Genomic DNA, 19,618 nt, shown 5'->3' with positions numbered 1-19,618 from the left:
CAATATAAAAATAACATCCTTACAAGAAATCTACATAATCTTAAGAAAATTAATTCTCACATTAGTCATGTGGAAAAATATCCTGCATTTTAAATCCACTTATCTTTGAAAGAAGGTATCCTTCTGGAGTGCAAATTATATGTGCAAAGGGCTATAAATTTGTGGATATCCTTTGATCCAGCAATACCACTACTAGATCTATATCCCAAAGAGATTTTTTTAAAAGGCAGGGATGGGGATACTTATTTATACAAAAATATTTATAACATCTCTTTGTGGTAGCAAAAAATTAGAAATTGAGATAATCCATCAGTTGGGGAATGGCTAAAAAAGTTGTGGTATATGATTATAATGAAATACTATTGTGCTACATAAGAAATTTCAGAAAAACCTAGAAAGACTTACATATGAACTGGTACAGAATGAAATTAAAAGAACCAGGAGAATGTTTTACGTAGCAACAACAATACTATAAAATGAATAACTGAATGAAGCTATTCTCAGGAATTCTTTAAATCAAGACAATTCCAAAAAACTCATGAAAAATGTCCACTTCCAGAGAAAGAACTGATGGATTCTAAATGAAATTCAAAATATACCACTTGTCACTTTATTTTCTAAAATTTTTTAATGTCTTCAACATGATGAATATGGAAATATGTTTTGTGTTATGGCACACATATAACTAATGTCAAATTGCTTACCCTCTCAGAATGGGAACAAGGAAGAGAGGGAGAGAAGATATGGGACTCAAAAAATTAGAAAACGAATGCCCCAAATTGTTTTTATATGTAATTGGGGAAAAAAGAAAACATTACTGGAGAGAAAAAATGTCTTTAAGAGTTTTTCATTCTGAATAATTTATGAATGGTATTTAGTTTGGTGTGATATCTCTTAAAATCCTCATTTTTAAATATTTAAAGTTCCTTTGGTGCTCTTTTCAATGAGTGCCTGATTTTAACAGAATGTTGTTTTAGGATTGATATATAGAAAAAGGAGGGAAAAGGTAAGGGAAGGAAGGTAGCCAGGAGTCCCCACCCAAGGTAGGGAAATTGACCAGGGTTTTTTGTAGGTAGGTTAGGGAGCAGGTTAAATAAGGCTAGACTCTAGGGAAAGTTAGGTAGGTTTATTTAGGGTTAGGAAGGGAAAATTTAGGAAAGCCAGGGAAAATTAAGTCTGGTAGCTATGCAGGGAGTTAAGCTTTCCACCTAGGTTAGGGGGAAAAGGTGCCAAAACCTGGGCTTCTCTCTTTTATTCTTCCTCTTATACCTCCCACAAAGGAAGTGGGATGTGTCAGAGGAAGTTGCAGTAGAGAATCCTGGGAGATGGAGTCTCCCAGAGCTTAGGTCCACTTCAGAACACACAGGATCAACCCTAACTATTTAAGACCATTTTAATTGCACTTAAATTTTATTTGATACTGAACATTTATGAGTCTAAATTTGCAATTCTGTTTACAGTATTTCGATTTTAATTATTTGTATTCTTACTAGAATATGAGCTTTTTGAGGGCAGAGACTGTTGCTTTTCTTTTTTTTGTAGACCCAGCATTTAGCAGAGTGCTTGGCATAAATAAAATGTTTAATAAATACTTCAACAGAAGTATATAATCTGATCATGGAAAGAAAATTTATTTCTGTTAATCAGATCAGGGTAATTGCAATTATTTTAATATCCACTTGACAATTAAAACACAATTCACTAGCATTGTTTTAGAAAAAAAAGTTTGTTTATGTTGAAATCTTTTTCCCCTTGCAATTTTAAGTATTTTTAATTTTTTTGTTGTAATTTCCTTTAAAAGATGTTTATTTTGAATTATTCTAAAAACTAAATATACTTTTTAAACATTTACTAAGGGATGGCCGGATGCTGTTTGACTACCTGGCTGACAAACATGATGTAAGTGTTTTGGTTTTCTAAGATCTTTTAAAATTTAACTTTTAACTTATATTTTATTATAAATATGACATTTCACATAATTGATTAATAATCTAAAGTTGAGATAAATTTAAAACTGTCTTGGAGTTCTCAGGTTATTCAGTCAAAAGAAATTTGTTTTCAGATCACAAAAAAGCAACTCATTTCATTCTTAATAGAAGTAAAACATGCATAGCCAGGATGGTTTAACATTTCTGCTATACTTTTTATGTCAGTTCTGCTCACTCTAGGGACTCAAAGTTATAAGAATAGTTGAAAGAACTGGTTATTATTTAGCATGAAGAACAGAAGAAATTGGGAGGGAGTGAAAGGGCATTATTGCTGTCTTCAACTATATGGAGAGCTTGTCACATAAAACAACTGTTCTTTTTGACCCCAGAGAAATTGAACTAATAAATGGAAGATAGAAAAACAGATTTAGGCTCATTGTATGCAAGAACTTCCCAACAGTTATAGATTATGAGTTGGAAAGTACCTCAGGTACCATTTAGTTCATCTGTATTGATTGACCTAAGAATTCTTTTCTGTTACCCTGCTTCTGTTTAAAAGCTTTCTAAGAGAGCCTATTCAGCTTATAAAATATTCTAGCCCTGGAATGGTTTACCTTTAGACTTTAGAGACCATTGATACTAGAACCTTCAATTGTGAGTTGCATGGCCACTGAGATATAGAGAAGATTCATCCCCTTTGTAAGGCAGACTAGATGGCCTCTAAGGTGCTTTCCACTTCTAGGTTTCTGTACTTAATAAATATTAAGCAACCTTTTTATTCTCACACTTATGTTTTTAATTGGCAAATAGTGTGATAGGCTGTGTATGATGTAGGTATATGTTATGTTTCTTTGACAATAACTTCTTTAACACTTAAAGATAAGTGCTTTCATATAGTACTTATTTAGTATCTATTTACTATCTGCTATCTTGAAAATAGAATTCATATCTTTAGCTTTAGGTTTACCTAAAAATAGCGATTCAGGAATCTACACTAATATTCCATTGGATCCAGTTTTTAACATTTAACATGACCACAATATGTGTGTGTGTGTGTGTGTGTGTGTGTGTGTGTGAGAGAGAGAGAGAGAGAGAGAGAGAGAGAGAGAGAGAGAGAGAGAGAGTGAGAGTGTTGCGAAAGAATCTAGTTTTCACTTCGTAGAGAATTTAAGTAAGTAGATGACATTAAATCAAAATGAAAAAGTTTAAACTTTAATTTTTATTTTCAGTTTAGGCAAGAATATTTAGATACAGTCTATCGATATGCAAAATTCCAGTTTGAATGTGGCAACTATACAGCAGCAGCAGAGTATCTCTACTTTTTTAGAGTGTTGGTAAGTATTTCTTTTTCATTGACCTTTAATAACTTAATGTGACATAGTAGCAAGAGCACTAGAAAGACTTGAACTGTCAAGTCCTGCTTTTGACATATACTGGGAGGCATCCTGGAGAAGTCATTTAACGTCGCAGTGTCACCAGAAAACTTTGTAGATTGTAGATATGCAATGACATAGGGAGTTTCTTCACAAAGAATCCCTACACCATACAATACTATAGTATTACACTCTAAAGGAGATTATTTTTGGTTGGTATTAAATGTATTCTTTCATTTGGGAAAGTTTATTCAGTTAGACTTAAAAAGACTCACAGAGCAAACAAAATTGTTTTGCCTTTTTATTTTTAACATATTTAATTGCTAAGAGGTTTATCTAAAATTTTATTCCTTATTTTGTGAGCTTAATTATTTATCCTTGGTAATTACTAAGTTCATAATGTTTTAAAATTAGCAACATGTCAAGTTTTATCATTCCCTATTTAATTTTGTGTTGGCTAATATAAAATATCTTTCTGGTATTCAAAACAGCATAATCATGAGTGTTTTTCTGGAATTTCTAAAATTTACCTCAGTTTATTTTCTGCCTTACTGTTTTAAATTTATTCTTCCTATTTCATTTGTTCAGAGATATTAGAAAGTAGATATAGGCTGATGAATATTTTCCAATATATAGGACTATTTGCATCACTTTGTGTGTAATAAAAACTCTTTGTTTGAGGGGGTCAGAAGATTTGGATTGGATTTGGCTCTACCATTGTGTGAACTTTATGAACTCCAGTGGGGGGAGACGACAGTATAACGTAGTGGAATTTAGGGTTTAGCACCGTTTTGACCTTGACCAATAATAATACCTCTTAGGTCCTCAAGTTTCCTGCCATCTAAAAATTCAAGGGTTTGAGTTAGATAACCTCTAAGGTCCTTATATCTTTTGGTATGCAAATATGATTGATTTCAATAAAAATCATTTCCATCTATAAGTTATGTCATCTTAATTTGTAATAATTTTTAAATTTTTTCTTAGTGGTAATTAAATGCTATTATTTAGAGAAAATAATATGTAGTGCCAAGTGAAAAAAAAACTCAAGATTACATTAAGGGGTAGTTTGTTCTTTCTATATATTTATTTAGGTTTATGATATAATAATAATTACAGATAGTATTTATATAGGGCTTTAAGGTTTTAAAGTGCTTTATATAATCACATTTCATCTTCACAACAATTCCATGAAATAGGTGCTATTTTGGAATCCATTTTAAAGATGAGGAAACTGACTTGGGATACATGACTTCTAGAAACACCAGCTAGTGATTGTCTTGCTTGACTTCCAGATCCAGTGCTCTCTCCACTTCAATATCTAGCTGCTTTGTATAAATAAGTACTCAGATCTACAGATATACTTCTTATAACTTTATGAGAAACAATGGCATAGAAACAGGGAGCTGATTTTGGAAGCAGAAAAACCTGGGTTCAAGTGCTGTGTCTTGATACATAACAGCTGCATGACCCTGTGTAAGACACTTAATCCCTTAGTACTCTAGGCAGATTTCTAAGACTAAGTTAAAAGAAAAGTAATCATTCAACTCGGAAGAGGGAATTTCTTTGACCAAGAGTTTCTTGTTCCAGTGAAAGCATAGCTTCATTCCATCTACTTATTCTTCTCCCTACTTATACCTTTAGGTAGCTCACTATTGCAAGGAAAATAAAGTAAGAATACAATAGAATTTTTTCTTCTGGTTTTTGAGTGAGATTAATTTTTTGCTCTTGGTTAAAAAGAAGACCCTTTGGGTCTATTTATAATGTTTTTGAATTTTTTTCTTGTTAATTCAAGAATAATGAAATAGATTTCATTATACAATAAAACTGTATGTCAGCTCCATCTTTCTTGTGTACCCAATTTTCTAATGATTTTTTCTTTTCTTTCTTTATTTTAACCCTTCTGTCTTAGTAACAATTCTAGGAATTGGGACAAGGGCTAGGCAATTGTGGTTAAGTGACTTGCCTAGGGTCACATAGCTAGGAAATGTCTAAGGTCAGATTTGAACACAGGACCTTCTGATTCCAGGCTGGTTGCTCTATCCTCTGTACTACCTAGCTGCCCCTGTTATCTGAGAGTTTTAACCCAGACTGCCACAAAGGAAAGCATTTTTTTAGTTTCCAATGTTGTTTCTTATCCAAGAAATTAATCTCTACTAATCCTAATATGATTTCAAAGTAAGCAAACAAATTGACACTGAAGCCAAGTCAGGATATTTACACAAAATAAACTGTTAAATTATGCTTTTAAATTTTACTGTGCCATCTTATTTTTAAATAAAGTAAGCTCTTCTAAGAATTTAATCTTACAGTTTAAAAAAGTAATTTTAGTATTTCCTATGAACCTAGAAATAAGTCTTCTGATTAATCTGTTTGCAAATGAATCCTTAAGTCCCAATCGCTGATGGATAACTTTTACAATTAAATTGAAGGCAATCTGTTATAATGCTGAATTTATAGTCTTTTTCTTCTTTTAAAGAAAACTAAATCTGCCCTCTTTTGAATAGTGAATATCAAATAGTATGAGTAGTTTACTTTGGAAATGTAAATAACTTGAATCAGGATTGTACAATCAGAACTCTGATATTCTTACAAGTACATGAAAAGAGCTTGTTATTCATATCATTTGTTAAATGTTGAGTGAATTTTGAGAATGAAGATTTAGTGTCTTAGAGTCTTAGCACAGTAAATTTATTGTTGTTGGTCAGTGAGTGAATGTGCTACTTTGCTAACATAAGGAAACAAGGTAACTGTTAGAAAAGCTAGATATTGAAACTATTCTAATCTATCTCTGAAAGCAGGATGGTATGAAGAGCCAACTATAATGATATGCAGCTGAGCCAGGGTAGAACATTAAAACATTGAAAAGAAAAAATACTTACAAAAATTCACTAACAAATTTTTACAGCAGCATTATGAACATGCTATATGAAGAGGATAAAGGGAAACCAGAGACTAACACACTACATTGTACTATGTGGGAGAACAAGTCCTGTGAATTCACACTAAAATCTAGGAAGAAGGGGCAGCTGGGTAGCTCAGTGGATTGAGAGCCAGGCCTAGAGATGTTTGCTTATAATTAATTCCTTCTTGTCATCGTATTAGAAATAGCTATCAAAAGCTAGAGTTTGAAAAATAATTGATATTTATCCTTTGGGGAAGAGTGGAAAATAGAATCTGAAAACGGTGAGTTTGCTTTAAATATTTGTTTTAGGCCTGAAAATGTAAAATATTATTGTTGATCTTTTGATTCATATAGAAGTAGAGAGCAATAACTATGTGTGTGTTTGTGTAAAATTCTCGTTGGTAAAGATACTTTTAAATTGATTGGGAAACATAAGCTATGAAAGAACCATTGTGACAATGAACTGAGATTAGAATTTGACACCTTAATTGACCTTGTGTAATTGTGTTGTATAAAGTAAAGCTGTATGACCCTAGAATTAACCTTTGAAAAAGAATTAGTGAATGATTGTTTATAGTTGAGTATAGTTTATAGTTGATTAAATTAAAAAACTTCTTGATTTGAATTGATTTATCATTTTATGAGAAATTTATATTTTAAATGAAAGGTTGAATGTTTTCCCATTAATGCTTGAGGCATTAATAAGCTCTTTAAATCTTTGAATTAAATCACTAATGCAGTTTATAACTTGGATAAAAATCTTCCCCTCATCACCATTAGTTTGATTCTTCATTGGTTAACAGTGAATAGGTCTCACTACTAATAGTGCTAGATTAGAAATTTGTAATATTCTTTAATAAAAAATAATTTTACAATTGGGATATTTTGGGGTGCATTTTTGGAATTTTGAGGTGAATACAACTATTTAATGCATAATTACAAGTTTTTGCTAGTGGGATTCTGAGTGATGATTGTAAGCTAAATATCCCTTTCTGTTAATACTAATGTAAGCTATACAGTTAATAGTCCCTTTTAGAAGACTTGTGATTGTCCTAAAGATAAAATGGTTAAATTTTATTTGTCAGTATTTGAAACAAGGATTTCTTGAAATTGTGTTTCAGTATTTGAACCTCTAATTAAATTTCTATACATTTAACAAGTGTTCAGAGATTCATTCTAGGACATTTGGGTTTGTTTTGTCAAAGACAGTGTTCAGTGTGAACTACAGAATTATTGAAGAAAGTTAGAAAAAGCAATAGATTTATTTATATGTAATGCTAATAAAGATCTTAGCAATTAGAGTTCTGTAGTTAGAAAAAGTTAGGAGTTATATGGGAATTTTTAGCATGTTAAACAAAACCTTTGTCTAATATATTTTTGGGACAAATGATGTTTAGAAATGCCTTTTTTTTTTTGATGCCCTCACCTTCCGACTTGGAGTCAATACTATGTATTGGCTCCAAGGCAGAAGAGTGATAAGGGCTAGGCAATGGGGATTAAGTGACTTGCCCAGGGTCACACAGCTGGGAAGTGTCTGAGGCCAGATTTGAACCTACGACCTTCTGGCTCTCAATCCACTGAGCTGCTCCCTAGAAATGACATTTTGAGATTTAATTTCTTGGGAGTAGGAATCAGGATTTGATCTATCTTGATTGGTTGTTCAAGATTTCAGTGACCCATTACTTTACCTTAGGCCCTATTGCATAATCATAGAAGTGCCATTCTTCCAAGAATAGATGTTAAACTTCATTTGAACCCTTGGGGGGGGGATTACAATGGCTCTTAAAATAAGTAAAAATGTTTTCAACATTGTGACTTTTTGGATTTCTAGGTGGTTATACCTATTGCTGAACCTTTGTGGATTCAACATGTAATAAACAAGCATTCTCTGTATGCTTTTATGGCAGTATGAAGAAGGACAAGATGATGTTGTCTTAGGTTCATTTAGGCTCTAAATCTGAACAAAAAGTAGATAGTGGCCCAACATTTCCTTTGATTATCCTTGTCAGGAGTTGGTTTCAGATAAACAAATTACCAGTGACAAAGAAGAGGAGAAAGAATAGCTTTGGCTTTTGGAAATTTTTCAGAACACTATTAAAACATATCTCTAATGTGTATTGAACAACATGGTCACCTCTTTTACACTGTTTCATTAATTTGTTGGAAATGTTGTTTGGGAGATGCTGGCTTCTTCCTAGATTTCATTTATTTATTTATTTTTAATTTTTTAAGCCCTTAACTTCTGTGTATTGACTTATAGGTGGAAGTTTGGTAAGGGTAGGCAATGGGGGTCAAGTGACTTGGCCAGGGTCATACAGCTGGGAAGTGTCTGAGGCTGGATTTGAACCTAGGACCTCCTGTCTCTAGGCCTGGCTCTCAATCCACTGAGCTACCCAGCTGCCCCTTCTTCCTAGATTTTAGTGTGAATTCACAGGACTTGTTCTCCCACATAGTACAATATAGTGTGTTAGTCTCTGGTTTCCCTTTATCCTCTTCATATATCCACTTGGTTTCAAAATTTTTTAGGTACTTCAGGAAACAAACATTCGACAGTTTGTCAATCTTTATCTATTACTTATAATTAAATTCTCCAATTTTGTCTATTTTAAGTACTTTAAGGTTTTTCTTAAATTTTTATTGCTGCTTTTGTTTTTAATCTCCTTTTTTTCCCCAAATACATTCCTTCCTCATTCCCTAACTAGAAAGTCATCTCTTAGAATAAGAAAGGCAGAAAGAGCAGTTCACCAAAACACATACTCTGACCACATCATAAAAGGAGGAGAAAAAAACATTTTAAGTTTTGGAATGAATGTTTTATAACAACCCTATGAGATTGATAAGTCTATTTTTATGAAAAAACTGATGAAACTTCACTTAACCCATTTTGACAAAGATAACATGTGTCAGAGCCAGAATTTAAATCCAAGCCTCCTCCTGGCTCCCAAGCCCAGCACTGTTTTCACCAGATGATAATGCACATTCTGTCAGTACTTTGAAATACTTTTATGTAAATTAATCTAGATTAAATATTAAAGGTCTATGTTTTCAGTAAATCAAGTTAAGTGAAACATTTTTTAATAGATTGAATGAAGTATGATCAATTAAAAGACTAAAAATATCCATGAGTTTTACTAAAATCAGCAACTTTTTTTCTGAATATAAGGTTATATGGCTATATAAAATATTGCATTATCTGGCACTTTGTAGACTACTTAGTTGTGAATATATAATTGTCTTTAATTGCCTAAACAGGTCCCTTCCACTGATAGAAATGCTTTGAATTCACTGTGGGGAAAACTAGCATCTGAAATTTTAATGCAAAATTGGGATGCTGCCATGGAAGACCTTACAAGATTGAAAGAGACCATAGATAATAATGTGAGTTAACTTTTTGGACTGCTACTTCATGTGTATTAATGCTTTTTCCACTAAGATGTCAAGAGATTTTGTTTTTTATTACTGTAGTGCAGAAAGTTTTAGGATTCAGACTTAAATGTCTTTAAGGATAGTGATAGAATTTCACTTTAATGTTTTCTCTTTAAATGTCTTTTGGTTGGTTCTACATATTTTGCATCAATCCGATAAGAAACCACTGGACAATTGCTGAAATGGCATTTATTAGACCAAATATATATATATATAGTACTGAATGTTATCTAGTTAAAAACTAGATTCTTGACTGAAATTAAATTTTATAATGCTGCTGTTGCTAGTATACTTCGTATTTAGGAATTAAGAGACATTTATAATGCTTTCACTAGTAAATGCTCATTGAGTGATTATGTAGGAAATACTATTTTAAGGAATGTTTATTACAGTTCTAACTTTGAATCTTTATCTTAAATATAGTATATTTTTAAATTTTTACTACTTTAGTAAGTACAAGGTTAAGAATGTAATTAAAACTTCTTTTGATGATCACAGATTTTGAAGCAATTTAAGATCATTTGAATATTACTTGGAATCGTATTGAATTCCATCATGTCTCTTTGTTTTTTTAAATAAAATTGCCCAATGTCTTTTCTATTAGCCTTGTTTCCTGCTAAAAATGAAGGGTTTTTTCACACATGTCCTTGCCTTATTCCTCTCAGTCTGTCAGTTCTCCACTACAGTCCCTTCAGCAGAGAACATGGCTTATTCATTGGTCTCTATTTGTGTTCTTCAACCACCCAAAAGGTCGAGACAACATTATTGATCTCTTTCTTTACCAGCCACAGTAAGTTGTTTAACTTAAAGATTTATTAACCTTAATTTGTTTTTTAATTTTTGTTACTTATAAAAATAGATTACTGTTGATATCTTGTTATTCCATTTCTAACATTTCCTCATCCCTCTTTCCTTTACCAAAGAACCATTCCATATGATAATATTTTAAAAGAACAAAAAGAAAAAAATGACAAAAAATTAGTTGTATACATTTTCAAAATTTTTTGAACTTATTTTATTTTCTCAATTATGTGAAAAGTTGGACACATTTTTGAATTAAAAATCTGATATTACATGTGATGTGTTTTCTATCCCTGGGCTCCCAACCTTAGCAAAGGACTCTGGGAAAAGTTTTCTCAGACCTCTTAGGAGTTAAGTTTGTTCTTTATAGTCTTAAAATACTTAATTTTGATGATTTTGTTTATTGTTTTTTCTACTTTGTTGTAATCATTGGCATAGTGTTATCCTGGCTTTGTTTATTTCACTTTATATCAATTCATTTTAAGTTTTCTGTGTGTCCCAGTCATGGTTTTACATCTGGAACAGTTGTGCCCATTAGTTAAGACATGCAGTTTCTATTAAGCATATTACATAACCCTCTCAGTGAAAGCAGTCTGTAAGGGGATAAAAGTAGCCTGCAAGGAAGGGCCTGTGGCAGTCTTAGAGCATCCCTGTCAGAAAGCTCTCTTAATGAATTCTTTGCTCAAAGGGCTCATAGCTCCATAGTTGAGTCCTACGTCTGACTACCCAGGAACTATTTTACATTTTTTGGCAGGGTTACAACAGGTTTAGTCGTTGTAAAGGAATGTGACATTTTATTCAGGCTATCCCAGTTCTGCCAGCATCCTGGCCCATAATAACTTATTTCTTTTTATTCATCATGCTAAGCATTTCTTATGGTGTAATACAATACAACAAACAACAATCTCATTTCTTTCATATACCACAATTTGATAAGATATTCCCTAATCTTTGGACATCCTTTTTATTTCCAGTTTTGTTGTTTTGTTTTTTTTACCTTGAAAAGTGCTATGATAAATATTGTAATGAATATATAGTCTTTTCATCAAGTGATAACTGTTCATCATGTGAGAAGACCTGTTTGCAGTCTTTCCAAATTGAAAATAAAACACAAAATGTACTTTGAAGAATTTAAAATAATATAATACTTGTCTATTTCCTCACCATAGCCCCCACTAATTAAAATACACAGAAACTTTTATAAGACTTAAATATCATTCTTCTACTTAATCCAAGTTGACATTAGCATTTGAGGATTAGATTTGTTCTTTTTGAACTATTGGTCAATAAAGTCCATACAACTTTTTTTTATAAACATTTCATTTGTATAGTTCTTATTAAAATCTGAATGCTGGACATCTCTTATCATTAAACTTTTGTGGTTCGGATTACTGTTTTGTTTTGTCTAACCTATGAGTTCTTTTGATTTTTTTTTAAACTCTTACCTTCTGTCTTAGAATCAGTACTTTGTAGTGATTCCAAGGCAAAAGAGTGATAAAGGGTAGGCAAAGGGGGTTAAGTGATTTGCCCAGGGTCACATAACTAGGAAGTATCTGAAGCCAAATTTAAACCTAGGACCTCCATCTCCTCTGGATCTGGCTCTTAATCCTGAGCCATCTATCTGCTCCCTAAACCAGGCATTCTTTTTTTTTTTCTTTTTTTTAAACCCTTACCTTCCGTCTTGGAGTCAATACTGTGTATTGGCTCCAAGGCAGAAGAGTGGTAAGGGTAGGCAAGGGGTGTCAAGTGATTTGCCCAGGGTCACACAGCTGGGAAGTGTCTGAGGCCGGATTTGAACCTAGGACCTCCCGTCTCTAGGCCTGGCTCTCATCTACTGAGCTACCCAGCTGCCCCCTAAACCAGGCATTCTTAATAAATTATAGACTCCTTGCATTCTGCTCAAGCCTGTCGACCCTCTTCTCAGAATAATGCTTTTAAGGCTAACAGTACAGTACATAGGCTACAAAGGAAAACATTATAATGAACTACAGTTTTCAAGGTTTTTTTTTTGTTTGTTTTTTAATTTAGTGTAGGTAGGAATTTAGAAATCCTGGACCATTTCCATTCTTCATTATAACTTACAGCATATTTGCTGTCCCTCTTACCCAGCTTTCTATTATCCACAATTTAGAAAAAATACTTATGTTGCCTGTTGCCATACTTGTCATGATTATATATTATGCCAAGTATGGTACTATACTTGGTAATTCTATAACTTTTAGAATTAAAAAACTTGGCTATGTTAGAAACATGTAGGAAGCAAATTAACACATTTATTAACATTCATATGGTCTGAAGATTAATGAAAAGTTATTTTAAAATTTTAGTGATAATTTTGATGGCTGCTTGGCAAAGAATATAAGCTGTATATTTCTTGGTTGTGCTTTGACATTCAAGGATACCTACCAGTGATGGTGAACTTTTGGAGACCATGTGCTTTGCCCAAACCCTGTCTCCCCTAGAGACCAAATGCCATACTGCCACCGCCCACCCCAGTGCCACATATGGCATATTCCCCCTCCCCCCACTTACCTCACATAGGGGAGAGAGAAAGCACTCCATTTGAGCTGCTTGGCAGAGGGGTGCATGATGTGAAAAAAATGTGGAGAGGGTGAAGGGAGCAACTCCATCCAGGTCCCTCCTTTTTTCTAGTAACAAACTCTGGTGGGGGATGATGGGGCACATGCCCACAGAGAGCATGCTACATGCCCTCTTGGGAACCCCTGCCATAAGTTTGCCATCACTGTCCTATACTAAATAATCACTTAAAAATAATAGATAACCCTACTAATAGAGAAATGATAATTGAAACAACCCGAGTACCTATGTAGGTAGCAAAGATCAATAAAAGTGATGAAATGTAGTATGGAATCATAAGATGGTCGACTATTTTTTTTTTTTGAAACTCTTATCTTCCATCTTGAAATCAATACTGTGTATTGGTTCCAAGGCAGAGGAATGGTAAGGGCTAGGCAACATGGGGTCAAGTGACTTGCCCAGGGTCACACAGCTGGGAAGTGTCTGAGGCCAGATTTGAACCTAGGACCTCCCATCTCTAGGCCTGGCTCTCAATCCACTGAGCTACCCCACTGCTCCCAAGACGGTGGACTTTTGAAGGCATTTTGACAGTGCAGTAAGTCATAAAATGTTGAAAAAACATTCAATGCAATAACCTCATTATTAGGAATATACCCTGTATCATTATAATAGAACTTCTTTGAAAAATGTATGTGCCTACATTATTTGGGATTTTTAAAGTATTTTATTTCATATATATCGATCTTAACATCCTTACCCTGTCACAAAGAAAAATAATAGAAATCCAATAAAGATACTGTGTGTGACAATATATACAATATTCTATCCTAGTAGTCTCTTAACACCCTTCAACTATGAGGGAGGAGAACCATTTAATTATTTCTTATCCTGAAATTTTGATTGGTTTTTACTTTGTTTTTATCACCAGCTCCTTGTAGTATTTTGGACACATTTAATAAATGCTTGTCGTATTGTTTAATAAGTACTTTTTCGTTGAATAAGTTATCTTTAAAACATCATGGTGAAATAGGTACTGTTATTATTTTCATTTTATAGATGAGCTCAGATTTTGTATCTAACTAAAGGTCATATATATATAAAGGCTATGAATGCGTCATCTCATTTGAGGTGATATAATATAAAGATAGGTAGTATCAAACCTGTTTCTACCTCAGTCAAGGTAAAATATTACAGGACTTGCACCAATATCTTCTATTTTGTTCTTTCCTTTATATATTGTGTTGTTTCATGAAGGCTATAAATTATTACATAGAAAATTCCTTCTCAACTGAAAATAGATATGTTGATTTGGCATTTGCAGTGGTATGCAACAAGACATTATTCATTGAAATCTGTTAAATGATAACTGGAAATTTTTTAATATTTGAATAAAATATTAACCAAGTTTGTAAAGTGATTAATGACAGGGAAGAAAAATTAATAAATTCTTGATTTAGAATCCTTCTAAAGGTACTTATGTTACTGTCTTCTAAAATCAAAGCAAATTATGATATAATGCATTTATATTTGAAAGACTTAAGCAGATGCTCCAGAGTTTCACATTTGAAAAGTTTTATATTTTTTCCCAGCCTTAATCCTTCATTTCTTTTAATAAGGGCCCCATGTTCAAAGTGAACTCATTAGACAGAATTTTAAATTTAGCAAATTGATGAGTATTGATTAACTAAATGAATTTAGAATTTAGAACTTACATGTCCTATCACAACAGAGGCTTTGCCCCGGGGACCATCAGTCAATTCTGATTCGTCACCCACTCTCCTTTTTTTTTTTTTTTTTTTTTTTTTTTTTAACTTTTTTTTAAACTCTTAACTTCTGTGTGTTAGGTGGAAGAGTGGTAAGAGTGGGCAATGGGGGTCAAGTGACTTGCCCAGGATTACACAGTCGTCACCCACTCTTGCACAAGTGTGGGTCACAGATTTCCCCACTTGAGAATTAAGTGGGCTTGTTTATACCTTTGGTGATTAAATCTAAAAATGGGCCGGGTAGGATTAATCCCATCTTCACAAAGTGAAACAAGGACAAGAAACATGTAAAATGGAACAAATATACTAACTTCTTAACAGTGATTTCATTGCTTTGGCAATGTAATGAAAGTGTTATTTATATTTTACCTCATGAAGAAGTGATAATGATGTATAAGAAGAGCTAATGGGAAAGAGCTAATGGACCTAACAATATATATACAGAAGATATATTTTCTTGAAGTTTCTTCCATATGTACATCTTAGTCATTGATATATTACAAGATTTTGTGATTATTCTAGTTAGAAATAGCAGTATGTAAGACTCTGGGATCTATGTGTCTAGCCATTAAATCCCCTTCCAAAACTAGCTGTAGATTTTACAATATCATCAAGATCATAATACCACCCAAGTTGAAGTTTCATGGAAATGTTGTATTCATCTACCACTCCTCTTTTTGAGATAAATGCTAGGATATCCACAGAAATAGTCAAGAGCCAGAACATAATACTATCAGAAAATTTGTGTGGTGGAAGGAATCTCTCACAAGGTAAACACAAGAATCTTAAATTTTATCTTGAATTTTGCTTTGAATTGGGTTAGGATGAGAATATTGAACTGCATTGCCTTTGTATGGTTGGACAATGCTTTTATACCCCTACATCTCTGAAACTTAGGTTTAATATTCTGTTTTAATAGCTATCTTTAAAATACATTCTCCAAATAAAGTTATTCAGATAAGATGCAGTTTGAGGCTCCAAATTCTATGAAAACCTCCTATCTCTTGTATAGAATGTTTTTAAAGTCTTAATTGGTTTAATTTATTTAGAAGAATTTTAGACTAGAAGTTCACTTTCATGATTAAATTCTAAATTTGCTTTTTAGATATCTTAATGCAATTCAAACTATGTGTCCACATATCCTCCGCTATTTGACTACTGCAGTCATAACAAACAAAGATATTCGAAAACGAAGACAGGTATTAAAAGACCTAGTCAAGGTTATTCAGCAGGTAAGAACAAGTCTCTTTTGAGAAAAAAAAATTTTTAAATGTATTCCATTTTCTCGTGTTCTTAGAATTTAAAAGAAAATTTTAAACCCTTACCTTCTGTCAGTTTCAAGGCAGAAGATCAGTAAAGGTTAGCAGATGGGGTTAAGTGACTGACACAGAGTCACAAAGCTAGGAATTGTCTATAGAGTCAGATTTGAACCACCCAGGACCTCCTATCTCTAATGCTGACTATTCACTAGCTACATATTTGCCCTTGCTCTTATAATTTCTTTAAAAGATCTGGGACAATGGATTTGGGACTATTCACAAAACGATTTGCCCTCAGTTGAAAATAAATCAACAAACATTTAAATCCCTACTACATGGTAGATAGAAACAATGCTTTTATATATATTGGAATTTTTTCCATATGTACATCTTAGTCATAGATATATTACAAGATATATACATAGATATAATTACAACTGTATACAATATATATATTTCAAGTGAGACAGTAGCTGGTCTAAAGAAGCTTATATTTTACTTAGGTGATTTCATTATGTTCACAAGTAAATAAACACAAAATATATTTGAAGTAACCACAGGGCACTACCAGCAAGAGTCAAAAAGAGAATTTTGAAGGAAAAAGCACTTTTTATATAAGCTTTGACTAGAGTTATGGAAGTTCAAAGACAAAGAAGTTAGGAGAAAAAGCATTCTAGGTTTAATGGAAAGCTTAGAAAAAGGAATGGAAATGGGAAATAAAATTTCATGAACAGGGAACATAATGAAGGCCAGTTTTTTTGGAATATAAAGCAAAAGGATTTAGTGTTTAATTAACCTATAAAGATTAGTTGAAGCCAGAATATAAAAACCATGATATCTACCAGAGCTTCTTGAGCAGAGGAATGCTATACAGTCAGACCTAATCTTTAGGAATAACCATTTAACTGTGTAGAGAATGGTTTGGAGAGATGGAATATAAGGGGACCAATTAATCATAATTGAGCAGAGATGAGGTGCTAGACTTGATGGTTGTGAGTCATAAATTGAAAGGATAAAATTGACAAGACATGTGAGATGAGTAAGAGTAAAGAGTTGGTTAGGACATCTGCATTGCAGATTTGGATAATTGGAATAGTGGTGTCTCCATAGTAAAAGAGAAGTTAGGATTAAAATTTCAGTAAAATAATGAATTCTCTTAAGGCACGAGTGAATTTGAAATATCTGATACATCTATCTTAATAGGCAGTTTGAGATGCATGACTAAAGCTTAGTAGAGAGATGAGGTCTAGTTGGATATATAGATTTGGACATCATCTGGCTATAAAGGACAGTTTAATTTGAATTCTTGGAAGCTGATGACATAATCAAGAAAGGAGAGAGGGCTAAGACCCTTGGGTATTCCCTGTAGAAAGTTGTAGTGGATGAACATTTTACAAAGCTCACTGAGGGAGGTCAGCCCCAAAGCTAGCAGGAAAGCCACAACAGATCAATGTCTTCTAATCCAGAAAGGAGGACTCTTCAGGAAGAAGTGGTCAGCAATGTCAGAAACATCTCAGAAATTAAGAAGGCTTGAGGACTGAGCCAAGGCTTAGATTTAGATATAAAAAGATAATTTATATTTGAGAGAGCTGTTTCTGTTGATTTGTGGGGATTAAAAACCAGATTACAGGGGAGTAAATTAGTGAATGAGATTAGAATGAAATACAAGATTATAGATAGCTTTCTCTAGGAGTTTGGATGTAAAAAAGGGAGATCAAAAATAATAGTTTGAGAATAGGAAAATGATTTCTTTTAGAGATGAGGAACATTTGGTTACATTTAAGACTTTAGTAAAGGCCTTGATTAAATTTGGCAAGAATAGGTGATGGAAGAGAAAACAAGGGATGTTAGTTGTCTTCAAATAGATCTGATATGTCTTTGATTTATTTTTACAGGAGTCCTATACATACAAAGACCCTATAACAGAGTTTGTTGAATGCTTGTATGTTAACTTTGACTTTGATGGTGCCCAGAAAAAGTTAAGAGAATGTGAATCGGTAAGTCTAAACTCTAGCCTGTAGTAACCAGTTTCTATTAATGTATATTCAGAATTTTCAGTAGAGGTGTATGGTTTTAAAAATTATGATCATAGATTCATTTTTATCCAGTTTAGAAAAATTGCCATTTTCTAAAGAAATCTGGCCATGCCAATGATCCTTATTGTAATATTGAAAAATTAATATTATGCCAAATGTAATATGTTAAGTGTAATATTTAGAAATTGGTTTGGAAATAAAATATTATAGTTAAAAAAAAGATTATTGTGGTTGCCATTTATGAAATAATTAACTCTTAAGTCATGAGGATGATGGTAGCTTTTAATAATTTAATTTTAATATAAACATAGTCTAAGAAAGAAATAACAAGGGAAGGAAATAAAAAGAAATATTTCCTAGCCTACCATCCTCCAGAGAAGAACCCCTTCCTCTATGATCTCATTCCTATATCCTCTTACTTCATGTCACTTCCTTTTCCTGTGTGCTGGTCAAGCACATCTCAGGAGCCAATCAAAGTCTCTTTCTCGGGTTTGGCACATTCCAGCCAAGCTAGTAGACTGGTTCGGACGAACAGAAAGTTCACCACCTGCGGAGGAAGGGGTTCCCTTTTACACTATTCTGTGTGTGTGTTGTTGTTGTTTTTTTTTTAAACCCTTACCTTCTGTCTTAGAATCAATACCATGTGTTGGTTCCAAGACAGAAGAGTAGTAAGGGCCAGGCAATGGGAGTTAAGGGACTTTCCCAGTTAGGCTAGGAAGTGTCTGAGGTCAGATTTGAACCTACTACCTCATGTCTCTAGACCTGGTTCTCGATCCACCGAGCCACCCAGCTACCTCCTATATACCCTTTTTGAAGTCTTCTCCCAGAATGGGAAGAGAAACTTGAGCAAGTATCTGAAAGCAATATAGTTTGTTGGGAACAGAACTATAATGGAAACACGAAGATCTGGATTCACATCCTGCCCTGGGCATTGCCTGTGTGACCTTGGGCAAGTCATTTAGAATCCCTGGACCTCAGTTTCCTTACCCATAAAGTTAATGGTCTGTCAGCTTTAAATCTGTTATTCCTGCTTAAATTGGATTTAGAGATACATAGAATTCTTAGCATTTGGGGGGTACTTAAGCAAAAAACGGGCCACAATTACTAGATTATGATTCCTAAAGTTGAGATGATCTCTATATAGATTCAAACAGACCCTTAGAGATCTTCTAGTCACATAGGATCACCCAAAGTTAATAGGATAGCCAAAATTCAAACCTCAGTCTTCCAGGTTCATATAAAGTACTCTGCATTGTAAGTGCTGTAGATATTTTGTTTCTTCCCTAGCTAATAATAATGGATTTTATTCTTGCCCACTGTATATTGTAAACAATTTTTTTTTTCCTTTAAAACCCTTACCTTTGGTCTTAGTATATGTTGATTCCCGGGCAGAAGAGAGCAGTAAGGGTTAGGCAGTTGGGGTTAAGTAATTTGCCTAGGATCACACAGCTAGAAAGTATCTGAGGCCACATTTGAACTCAGGACCTCCTGTTTCTAAGCCTGACCCTCAATCTAGTTTGCCATGCAAACTGCTACTTCTACTAAACTATTTTTAAAATCCATAAAAAGTTGTATGTTGACTGTTCAGTTAT

At 33.3% G+C, this 19,618-nt stretch overlaps 1 protein-coding gene across 1 annotated transcript in view; it reads left to right on the top strand.

The window, feature by feature from the left end:
• EIF3E (eukaryotic translation initiation factor 3 subunit E) overlaps positions 1 to 19,618 on the top strand; it is a 47,847-nt gene that overhangs the window by 11,996 nt on the left and 16,233 nt on the right. The window contains exons 4-9 of the mRNA XM_044658257.1: positions 1,857 to 1,899; positions 3,158 to 3,262; positions 9,456 to 9,581; positions 10,295 to 10,419; positions 15,837 to 15,963; positions 17,886 to 17,987. Coding sequence (XP_044514192.1) covers positions 1,857 to 1,899; positions 3,158 to 3,262; positions 9,456 to 9,581; positions 10,295 to 10,419; positions 15,837 to 15,963; positions 17,886 to 17,987 — 628 coding nt within the window. The remainder of the gene's footprint in view (positions 1 to 1,856; positions 1,900 to 3,157; positions 3,263 to 9,455; positions 9,582 to 10,294; positions 10,420 to 15,836; positions 15,964 to 17,885; positions 17,988 to 19,618) is intronic.

The sequence above is a fragment of the Gracilinanus agilis genome, chromosome 1 (genome assembly GCF_016433145.1).
Source record: "Gracilinanus agilis isolate LMUSP501 chromosome 1, AgileGrace, whole genome shotgun sequence".
Taxonomy (NCBI): domain Eukaryota; kingdom Metazoa; phylum Chordata; class Mammalia; order Didelphimorphia; family Didelphidae; genus Gracilinanus; species Gracilinanus agilis.
This window is presented reverse-complemented; position numbering and strand designations above follow the sequence as displayed.